Below are 12,298 nucleotides of genomic sequence, written 5' to 3' on the forward strand. Positions count from 1 at the left end.
CTCCGGGTTTTTATGATTATCTCCTTTTTTAAGAGGAACAGTTAAAAACGTCAGACAAAAACTTGTTCCAACAATAATTGGCATTAAAAGGACTGCATAAAAACTGTACGTACTAACATAATTACTATAAACTTCGTTTGATATTAAAGGGGAAAAATATTTGATGCAAATTTTGTTTGTTGGAAAAATCAGATCGTACACTTTTGCAAGCAATGCTTTTCCTTTTTTCCAATCAAATTTTTGTCTGACAATTGATCAACTTTTTTTGCTTATAGGCATTAGCTAGAGGTCTGGTTAATTGTGATTTCGGTTTCGGGCTTCAATTTAATTTTGCTAACAATTTTAACTTTTAGTTGGCTTGGTCTTGTTGGAGACGTCGCTCAAGTGATATTCAAACTAGAGTGATATTCTCTTGTTACTGATGCATTATAGTTTACATATGTTTGGTTCCTCCTCAACAATAATCCATACAACGTGTTATGTCTGCTTAGTCTCTGAATAAAGTGCATTCTCAGTAATTTTGAGATCTAGTAATACGTTAGATATGTTCGTTCTTCAATGTGAACTTTTGTGGACGTTGAACTGTTCTGTTCATTCCTGTCTGGTATTCGATACATAATGTAAGAGGCTATATTGGGGTCACTTCTTCTTCTTCTAATTCTCCTTCTTTTCCTCTTTTTTGATCTCTGTTTCACATGATGCGCAGAGTTGGGCTGAGTTGCAGCTCCTTCAATATTGTCCTGTCCATTACTATTGGAAGTCACTATAGGGGTTGACATTCTTTCAGGCTCAGAACAGGCGGTTTCTTCAATTGATGATGATCGAGTCAGATGCGAGCCTACATGAAATAGTGAAAGGAGTTAAAACAAAAATGTATCTACAAAATTTCAGTAAATCAATGTTTACTGAGTGCAACTAAACTGAGGTGAGATCCCGGAGGTTGGTGACAGAACAAATCAGCACTGAATCAGTATAGAGGCATTCTGTTTTTAGGATGGCCAGTACTCTGTTCATGTCCCATTTTACACGGGCCAGTCTTTTTTTTGAGTAAAATTTAGTGCATGAAAATAATATGCTCAGCTTAACTTCCGCCAACAAGGTTTGATTTATATGCAATTCGAAATTCCGCGTGGGTATTTGTGACATTTAATTTGCGTAGCAACTTGTACCATTAAGCTGAATGGTTTTTGTGGTAATTGCCAACAAATTAGCTTATATAAAATTAGTTCTGCCTTAGTTATAAGCTACAAAAGTTTGACATTATTCTTTTCAGACATAATTTTATGGTATTAGTGGTTTTCAGAGTGTACAGGAAAAGCTTAGCCTACGCTAACTCCATGACCTCAATATAATAAAGACCTCAATATAATATAGAACAACTGCACATAAAGAAACATAAAATACTCGGAGATGCAATTCTTCAAAACTGAAGTAAGTTTTTACACTTGAAATGTGCTGGTCCAACGCTGAAATGCTCTGAGACACAAATCCGGGTAATTTTCATTTCTTCAATCTCTGTTGCACTAATTGAAGCTTTAAGTGTTTGCATAGTTTCAATTAATTAAATTTTTTTTCAAATTTTCTGTAATTTTTTGCGCTCCAAGGGTTCCTCCAACGCTTTTTTTCAAACTTATTTTTACTTATCTGAACAATAAATTTATTTGAGCATTATAACAGCAAAATCAAAAAAGTTTTGGAGCGTTAATCCATTTAGTTGCCCGTCCAGTTGCCCGACTGTTTTGCTTTGACTATTACTGACTTTTGTGAGTTGAATCGAATAACATTTTTACAGTTGGATTGGGTTTAATTGACATTAAAGTTTTTTGAGTCCTATCAGTCGGTCTCCTATTCCTAAACTCTGTCACTTAATTAAATTTTTTATATATGTATTTTTATAACCGACCATTTATTTCAAAATTTCTGCATGTAGAGTAGTGAACAATACATAGGCAGAAGAGTTCCAGAACAATTCATGACAGAAGACTGGAACACCACGTTCAAATCAACAGAAGAAACTACCAGTCCTCATATTCCAAATTTCTCGAAATAAGATTAAAATGGGAACAGAAAAAGGTTGGAAGCAAAAACGAAAAAAACGAAACCACATAGATTGAACATTTCTTGAAATTTCAGTTGCGATTTTAATTTCGAAGATCATGACGCGATAATTTTTTTCAAAAAAACAGTTTTTTAAATAAAAAGGTATGTTTCACAATTTTTCGCAAAGTACCAAATTTTGACAATCTTACTTTTGTGGGGGCAGAAAGCGAGCAAAATAAAATTCGTGCCTAAGAAGCTTTGTGAGTTTTGTTTTATTTATCTATGATCTGAGGTTGACATCAACAGGTGAATGCAGACACAAAAGATCATCAAAGAAGAAAAGTTACAGAAAATAAATTTCCAGAGCAATCTAAAAATGAGAAAACGATAAAATTAGGAAAAAGAATATTCATAATATAAGACAAAGAATAGTTGAATTTTAAGCAAAAAAATGTGAATTGGAAAATTTGTTAGAAAATATTTTCTATGAAAACCACTACATCTTGTACTTGGCCAAAGGACTCAGTCTTGATGAACCAGGAGAACCGTATTTTTTACAGTGAAAACGCCCTGAAAGATGAGAGCCGCAAAATTTAATGAAATGGAGATGCATTGCCCAAATTGAAAAAAGTCTTACACACTATACCCAGAAATCAATAACACAATCGGTTTACATTTTATTGAAAGAAAAAAATTTTTTATTGTTCCGACCAGTTTTAGTAGTGAGAGGAACATATAGGAATATACTCAAACAGGTTTTTTTGTTCAGTCAATTTTCGCCGATCGATAATAAAGACCTCAATATAATGAAGAACAACTGCACATGAAGAAACTAAAATATTCTGGAGATGCAATGTTCCAGAACTGAATTAAGATTTTACGCTTGAAATGTGCTGGTTCAACGCTGAGTTGCTGTAAGATTCAAGTCCGCGATGTATTCTGCAGAAAATAAACTCTAAAAAAATTTGAATTTATTGATAAATGCAGTTTGTTTCAAGAGGAAATGATATATTGTCAAGAAAATTGGTCAGGTAAAATTACATTGGCATTTGACAACACGTTCAAAAAAATTGTTGCGCTTATGAACTCAATTAACATCTGGCTGAGAAAAGAAAAATAGGCAAATCTTTAAAAGAAGATTTTTACAATTAGAACATTGTTGTATCCAATTTGTCCCTATCAAACTTTTGTAACAAAAAATTAGAGGACACTTTACAAAATATTCCCTAATATTCTTTTAATTTTCTCACAAAAAAAAACGAAAAACGAGAAACGTTTGTCAGCCTGTTTTTTAATCTGTATTCTTTGTATTTTTGGAGAAAATTTTAGGCCTACCTTATATTCATCAGATCGATGTAAGGGTCATGGGCCGTAGGTGTTTAATATTTCTGTCTATATTTGATGAATATTTCGATGTTTGATTCAACAAAAAACCATTAAAATTGTCCCAATTATCCGGAAACAATTCAAAGCATAGCAAGAAAGATATCCTTTAGAATGGCTGCAATCCTCGTCGTTTCTTTGTTGTTCTTGTTTTTTTAGATGGCTCAGAAAAAACTAGCAGAACATATTTTGCGCAATCTAATTTCAAACTTTTTTGTTCTGGTTTTGAAATCAATTTTTCTTGAACTGGAAAAATAACACAGAATCTTGATTGGTTTGGACTTAAACACAAAACTTGGACATTATATCGAAATAGGAACAGTAATATTTATATTTGTTCGGCTAGTTGTTTGGTTTTTCGCTGAATGTGTAGCATGAAATAAAGACGATATGCGATAACCGGGTAGCTTTAATTTTAAAAGTTAGGCAAACTGCCTCAAAACGGTTTGGTTTTTTCATGACTGCAAAAAATCAAATTCTCCATTAATAAAAGCAGTTTTTGTGATATTATATGGCTCAAAAAGAATTTTGTTCTTGATATCTTTTAATTGGGCTCTGGCTCACCAAAAAAAATCGCAAAGTGGGAGAACTCTTATGAAGCTTTTAATTGAGAAAATATTTTGCTAGCCATAGGAAAAAAAATTCAACTGTCTCGTTAAAACTGACTTGAAATTATTACATGTAAAACAATAATTGTACATGTAGTGATTGCGAGTTTTCTGAAACTGTACTGCTTGTAGCTTGTGGCATTTTCGCGTATGAGTTTTTTTTGGTAGTGATAGTTTAAATTTGCAGCCATTAACGTTGCTTTTGTGTGCACTGTACCACAATCTTTTAAAGATAATTTGTCTGTTGATATCGTTTCTTATTACAGACGAATTACATTTTTTCCGCGCAAGATTTGACTTCACAGATTCTTCCATGGTTTTACTTGGAACGATTCCAAACTGTTAATGGAAAATAATTTCTCATTCTAAAAATACTTGGAAGAAAAAATGATGAAGTTAATTAGCATGCAAAACTAAATGAAGTTAGATAATGGTTGAGAACGGCTGACGAATTTTAAAAGATGTTCCCTGTTGTTTATCTGTAATTAATTTGAAACTGTCAAAAAATTTAAGTTAGGAGCCAATTAATTTGGCTCGGGTACCAAAAAATTGATATTGGCAAAATTTAAACCCAATGGCAGAAAATGTAACTAGATCATAATCCATCGCGAACTGTGAATTCCTCAGAAGCCTTATTTATACTCTTGAGGGGACCGAATGATATATTCAAAGTTGATTTTTTACATGTTTAAATATTAGTCGTGGTTTACGCGTTGTCTGGCTTAGTAATGCTTAAAACTCCACTGTTTTACAGAATCTTCCGCGATCAATAGCGGCAGTTTTTTTAGATTATCAATCTGAATTTAATCAAATTAATCAACCAAATTTAATCGATTTCTATCTATTTTGCACATGATGTCATCCATGTTCCCTCAAATGGTCAGCATTTGAACTCTGTTTAATATATAAAAGAAGTCACAGCTGAAACTAATCATAGAAAAATAATGACCAAGCTATGAAAAGCTCTTCTCCATTTCAAAAATTGCTGCAACGAAATTGAGAATTTCTGCATTTTCACAAAATATTTTGAATATAATTTTATAAAAATTGGCAGTTTAGTTAATGCCAAATAGAAACGATAAGAACTGACAATAATATTTGACCAAAAAAATTATATAAAACTGACCCCACAAGGTTGATGATAGGTCAAGAAATAGAAGATAAAATTGTCAAGATGATTTTCTTTTTTGATCATTTTATTTTCTCACAAAAAGACTGTTACATAAAGCTACAACCTCAGAATGAATAGCATTTAGAAAACGATCAGTGTCTCTCCTGGGGGATTGTGTTGGCCGCTCAGTTCTCTGAGAGGACAACGGTTGCTGTTTTCTGAGGCCAAATAACGTTTTATCAAATTTATAGGAGGTCGTTCCATCAACTTTTTTCCTAGTTTTATTAAAATGTTCGTTGTTGCAACATTTTTGCCAAAACTTTTATTGAACAAACAGCCACCAACCTATTAAGAAATTTTCTTTGGTAAATTTTGTTCGAATTCAATCCTTTTTAATTTAACAAATAGAATTTCTGTAAAGGTATTCAGCGGTATTCTTCTAACTATGGACGTACACCGCACAAATATAAAAAAATTGAAGAGTTTTAGTTCTGTTGATTCATAAAGTTCAACAAAATTTCATAATAGTTTCCAAATTTTTCAACGTTTTCAACATTAAGCCTTACTTCGAAGTTTGTTAGATTTATTTAAAAAGAAATGTAAGGCACAATACATGCAGTTTAGGTGGTACCAAAATGGACCAAACTTCTCCACTAAAAATTGCAAATTTTTGTTTTTAATATAGATTTTATTACAAGAGAAGTTTTTTTTGAAGCATTGTGCCGTAAGGAACAAATAGCAAAACGTAAAATGAAATCGGTCACTATGTAAAAGCTTAATAGATAGAGAACATCTTTTGCATGAAGGAATTGTAGTATACTGGGTTGCGTTGAGACGAAGTGAATTGGTGTTGAATCAATGACCGGTACCAATTAGTGAAAAATTATGAGTGTTTCCAGTTTTTCTTACTACCTAACCAAACAAGCAAAACGAAGTAACGTATGAAACAATTATTTGCTCTGCATATTGTGAGAAAAACCAATTCTTTGACCAGAAACGTTTCAAGAGAGAAACAACAACATTTTTGTGCTTCTGTTGTGTGTTTGATACTTTCTGTTTTCTTCGTTAGGAAACCAAGAACAGAGGATGAGCAATTTCAAATCAGTCATAAAACTTGAAGAAATAGGTATTTTTTTTCATAGATCCGGAAAATTTTAACGTATTAGTCCATATGATTTCTCTCAATATATCATAAAATCCTCAATTATTGAACATAAACCAAGTAAAAATTGGTCTCGAACGACAGGCAACGAATTTTGATTCAGGGGATATAGTCTAGGTAAAAATTTTGTTATGGGTGCAAAAAAATCCGCCAAAGTTATCATTCGAACCCCTCCTGAGTTCGGTTCCGACGGTGGTATTAACCACTCGCCTATCAACAACTAACTCATGACTAACTCTAACAATCGGTTTTGGTTGTAACTCTAACTGACTCTCTAACAATCGGTTTTGTTTTAACAGCAAACTTTATTTCGGAGTGAGAGCAATTGAAATCACTCAAAAATCATTAAGAAGTGCGTGAAAAATTTACTTGAGAAGTCAAATGTTACTCTAGAAGAAAAGGGCAAAACGGTCCACAGGAAAATTTTCACAGAAAAGACACACACGTTTACTATAATTGCTCTTCATTTTAGAGTAATTAAAAAGACGTTATTTTATCATCAAAACTAAAGTGCTTAGTCAAAGTTTAGATAAACGGAACTGGTCTTCCTCACTCAATGCTGATAATATAGTGAATTTTTCAAATAATATTGTACTTATCCAAAGTACTAAGCTATGGGAAGCCAAATAAAGCTTTCGAACACAAAATATCCGACAGATATTGCTGTTCATATTTGAAGTTTTCATGTTTTTATATAAATATCAGTGAGCAGAGAAAATTTCCGGAGAAATTATATAGTTAGCTCACCTTTTGAAACTCCATGCGAGGTAAAAACTATTGACAAAAACAAGTCCACAAAATAAAGATTATCACCTATAACAACTGTAAGAACGATTTAGTATGGTAGACTTCTATTTTTTTTACTATTCTGAGTGCTCCTTTGAGAAAATTACAAAGTCATCAGAGTACCGTTTGAGTTGTATCCTATTGGTCAGGATACTGATATACCCGGGGCGTCTGCCCTATTTTACCTCCCAGGTTTATTGGATATTAGGAAAATATATAGAGAAGTATTTAGAGAAAATATACCCAACAATATCATCTCTGCTCTAGTTATAGTCAATTTAGGTTCATCTAAATTCAAAATTCCATCTAACTTAGTAGCTCTTAAATGTATTTGGCATCTCTCGCAGTAACAATAAATTTCCATGAAGAACGCAAATCTCAAAAGTTGACAGAGGCAGCTTTATTCTAAATAAGTTATCCAATTATTTGTGGTCGGTTGGGTTTTGCAACTAGCGCTGTTTTCGATTTACCTTTAACTTGGGTAATCAAAGAATTAAAACTATACCGACTGAGCATTTTACTTTGACTCTTGCAGTCGGCCTTATATACTGGGTCCCATATAAACGTTTCTTAAAGCACATAGTATGGGAGGAACTGTATGCACTCTGGTTCATTTCGTCAAGTTTAGACAACTGAGCCACTTTTTCAGACTTTTCACCTAAATTGATAGCTCATCTAAATTGATTTTATTTGTTCATATTGATATATTTTTCTATAAACTAAAAGTGTACTCTAAGTGGCATTAATTCGATAAAGGTCTGGAACAAATGAGTTGTTCTCGCAGTGAAGAAAAGCCATTTAAGAACAGCTCATAACTTACCAGAGGAAACAATAGAGCGCGATGGTCGCTCCACAAACTGTTCAAATCCTTTCACAAATTCTTTGAGCTCTCCTCTGAGCTTGAAACAGATCAATGAATAAATGGACAAACACGGGAAACTGATGACACCAATTCCAATCTGGAATAGGAACACACGAATTCCTTCTTCTGCAGCTGTTGTTACAATTGTTATAATGCATAGAATTACAGCGCATAACCGAGAAGGATTCTCCGAGTGCTCCTTATTGAAATGCAACATATGCATCAAAGTCATGCCGGGAATTATTGCATACCAAATTGGGAAAAACGCTATGTAGGGCGTTTGGCATGGTAAGTTGCCGTATTCGACTTGAAATTTGAAAACAAATGGATTTGTTCGAGGTGTTTTGTACAAATCGAAACCAGCTTCCGTCTCGGTTCGATTCTTATAACGAAAGCCTTGAGAAATCTGTATCTCTGGACCATCATACTCGTAATAATGTTCAATGAAGGGCCTTTTTTCATTTAATACTTTTGCCGTACCCGTGTATGGTATTAAACGAAAACTCTGATCCATGGAAATAAGAATCAGCATGAAAAAGAACAAGGACCTGAAGTTTTTGCAGTTCACGTGAAGAAGAATTGTTAAACAAATACAAGAACTTGTGAACCACCATAGTGCCGCTGTTTTGGGGAATTCCAAGCTCTTGTTTTAATAATTTTCTAAAGTTATATGACAAACATAGCCGCAATTTTGCCCATTATTTTCAATAAAACTGCTCAGGTCTTTATTAAGCGTCCAACGAAAGTCCTGCAAAGTGATCATATATTTTATACGAAATAAAAAAAATGTTCAACGAACGGCTTCACTTCTTTCATTACGTCGCCAATCCTACAAATTGAGTGACAATATTTTGTCAACCCATCTCGCATGGGAAAAAATGGTTAAATTGGGGACAACAGCGACAAGAAAAACTGCAGACAGTTGTTACAAACTTCCGTCACTGATCGCAAAAAATCACATTTTTTTTTTAAAATCACGTTCTTATGTCATCTCGAAAAATCACGTTTCTAATCACGTTTTGAATCACGCTCTAAGTTTGGTATGCGACAACTGATAATGTCATAAATTACAAAGTGAATGACAGAAATTTTTCAGCGCTCACACTTAGATCAAAGAGTACAAAGAATAAGCTGCATTTAGCATACAGCTTTTTTGAATTTATTTGAGATCACCTGACAGTGAATACGAATCAGTGGTGGTCTCTTTTCTGGCATCAAACACTAATTGAAGCATCGAAAACCAGACTCTAGTATAATTAGCGTTAGGTTATCTAAGAAGAAATCACTGAATGTTGTTTTTCTCATAGACAAAATATCTTTTTGATTATATTAATAAAGACCGGCAAAGCTGTTTTTCTTTGCGGATAAAATTGATGTTATCAATATTTTGATGAAAATTCTCAATGCTGCTTCATTTTGAAATATAGGTGATCATATGACCAATTTTGCGAACAATAGTTCTCGCGTGCCATCATATTCCGCAATCGCGGACATCTGTGGCAAATTTCATAAATTTTGAGCAAATTTGAATTAGATTCCCTTGCTGAGATTGTTGTTCTCAAAGACTTAAATTGGTCTTATGACTATTTCGATGAAAATATTTCGGTGCTGTTTCACTTTGAAAGTTAAATTGGTCCTTTGACTGATTTAATAAAAACTCCTCAGTGCTAATTACTTTTCACCAGCTGAACAAATTTTCAAAATGATAAAAAGATAGAGAAAAAGAATTCTATAAGTGTTTCGAAGGTTTCATTAATGGGATGATGAATCTAAATTGAAACACTCAAATTGACGATTATTGTCATTGGGCGAATGGATTACAATTGTAGTCAATATTGTTATCTTCAGCAGAAAAAACTTTGCTTAGTTGCAACATTCTGGATTTTTAATGCCTCTAATGATGTTATGCGGCTTCTCAACTGTAATCCTGCCTTCCTTCTTTAATCTCTCAGTCATTAAACTTCAATTGTAATCCAATCATTGATTTTTTTTAAAAAAAAATCTCTTAAATGCAGATAAAATCTCCACGTCTGAACATCATGACTTATATGGTTTTAATATAGTCTGATTTTGCAGATCTAGCTAACAAAATTTAAGCGTTTGCACACATTTATAACTTTTTTTTATTGATTTAAAAGATGTTTTTACTGAAGGGTTTATCATTCCGTGTTTATTAGTCATTTGTTTTTGTTTTTTCATGTTCGTGTTAAGTAGCCTTTCATCTATCATATATCTTTTGCATAGAGACTCTATCCCGATTCTTTAGGGGCGACAGTCTCCTTCCTTTCTGAAATAAAACTCAAAGCAAATTAAAGCAATTAAAACAATTGGGCGATTTCTAACTATGAGCAGCGGATAATTAATAGCGGATCAAAAACTGGGATATGAGTGATTTTGAAGTTGCGGACAGTAAAGACAAGGATAAAAGTGACCATATTTGCGGATAAGAGTGAAAATAAAGTTGCCGACAGTAGCGAGCCGACAATAGTTATAAAGACACCAAAAATTGCGGTAAATAATAACGTTAAAACCGGAGAAATTCGTAACCTTAGCGCAAATATTGTGGGCGTAATTTTGCAGACAATAGTTACAAATGTCTATCCGTCCATCTCGCGTGTCAAGCAAAATGTTAAAAAAGCATAAAAAACGAATTTAATCTACACACTAAGTCAAATCTTTCAAAACTTCCAAAATTTCTCGAAATTAGCTTAGAGATTAAGTTGTGTTCCTGAATTATAAGAATTTAATTGATATGTTTTCTTACCGTAGTTGGAGCTGCACGTTCCAGACTTTATTTTAAAAATCAAAAGCAGAAAAACCTGGTGTTGTGTGCTGCCGAAAAAAAAATTCCAAAATTTTTAGATATGCGTTGCGTTCAAATTTGAGTTTAATTGTTTATTTTAAACTTATTTCCAAATATCACATTCAAGCACTGAAGCTCTGTTTCATTTTAATAAGCACTTTTTTCTATTAAATTAATTTCAAATACTCCTTCCGTAGAAACAGTTGCAATGTTTTGCGGAAATCAGCTACCAAAAAATCGAATTTACTTACATTCATCTGCGGAATTTAGCGGCTAACAGGTTGGTATCTCAAGTTACGTAGCTTTAGATTGTAATCTAATTTGAATTTTATGCATGTAAATCTATTTAAATCTCAACCAAATCTCATGTAAACCCTATGCAATAATATGCACAATATAAAAAAAAGGAAATTAATCTACACGCTAAGTCAAATCTTTCAAAGCTTCCAAAATTTCTCGAAATTAGCTTAGAGACTAAGTTGTGTTCCTGAATTATTAGAATATAATTAATTTTTTTTTTCTGACCGTAGTTTTAGCCGCACGTTCAAGACGTAATTTTAAAAAACAGAAGCAGAAAAACCGGGTGCTGTGTGCTGCTAATTGACGTCTACAGCATAGTAACTGAGTTTTTTTTATCGCGAATACCCGGATGTAACAGAAACTGTGCTAATCGTTGAAATCACAACATTTGAATTTAAATTTTCATTTCACTCTATTGTTTTTCACTTGATTGTAACTAAACTAAGCATCGTTCCTTAGATTGTTTTCTATCGTTGATTTAAGGCTTATTAAGTTTTTGCGAAAAACAGCCTCCGTGAGGGGAAACTAGTTAAAATTTGCTCAAAATTTAAGAAATTCCCCACAGATTTTGTCATATCTATGGGGAATTTGTTAAATTTTGAGCTAATTTTGACTAGTTTCCCTCACTGAGGCTGTTTTTCGCAAAAACTCATTAAGCTTTAAATCAACGATAGAAAACATTCGAAGGAACAAGGCTTAGTTTAATTACAATCAAGTGAAAAACAATAGAGTGAAATGAAAATTTAAACTCAAATGTTGTGATTTAAAAGATTAGCACAGTTTCTGTTACATCCGGCTATTCGCGATAAAAATTTCAGTTACTGTGCTGTAGACGTCAATTAGCAGCACACAACACCTGGTTTTTCTGCTTTTGATTTTCAAAAAAAAGTCTGGAACGTGCAGCTCCAACTACGGTAAGAAAACATATTAATTAAATTCTAATAATTCAGGAACACAACTTAATCTCAAAGCTAATTTCGAGAAATTTTGGAAGCTTTGAAAGATTTGTCTTAGCGTGTAGATGATTAGATTAATTTCGTTTTTTATATTGTGCATATTATCGCATAGGGTTTACATGAGCTTTGGTTGAGATTTAATTAGATTTACATGCATAGAATTTAAATTAGATTACAATCTAAAGCTACGTAACTTTGAAAAATTGAAACCGAATTTACAAAATTATCAATTTTCATAATCCGAGATCCCAACCTGTTAGCCGCTAAATTCCGCATATGAATGTAAA

At 32.9% G+C, this 12,298-nt stretch overlaps 1 protein-coding gene across 1 annotated transcript; it reads right to left on the reverse strand.

The window, feature by feature from the left end:
* Positions 1 to 332: 332 nt before the first annotated feature.
* LOC142356429 (uncharacterized) lies at positions 333 to 8,585 on the reverse strand. The gene is made up of 2 exons (XM_075408342.1): positions 7,911 to 8,585; positions 333 to 838 (listed from the first exon to the last, which is right to left on the reverse strand). Exons 1-2 carry the CDS (start codon positions 8,482 to 8,484, stop codon positions 528 to 530), a joined length of 885 nt encoding a protein of 294 aa, XP_075264457.1. The 5' UTR covers positions 8,485 to 8,585; the 3' UTR covers positions 333 to 527.
* Positions 8,586 to 12,298: the final 3,713 nt, after the last annotated feature.

This window comes from Convolutriloba macropyga, unplaced genomic scaffold (assembly GCF_964194025.1).
Source record: "Convolutriloba macropyga unplaced genomic scaffold, txConMacr16.3 SCAFFOLD_5211, whole genome shotgun sequence".
Classification (NCBI taxonomy): domain Eukaryota; kingdom Metazoa; phylum Xenacoelomorpha; order Acoela; family Convolutidae; genus Convolutriloba; species Convolutriloba macropyga.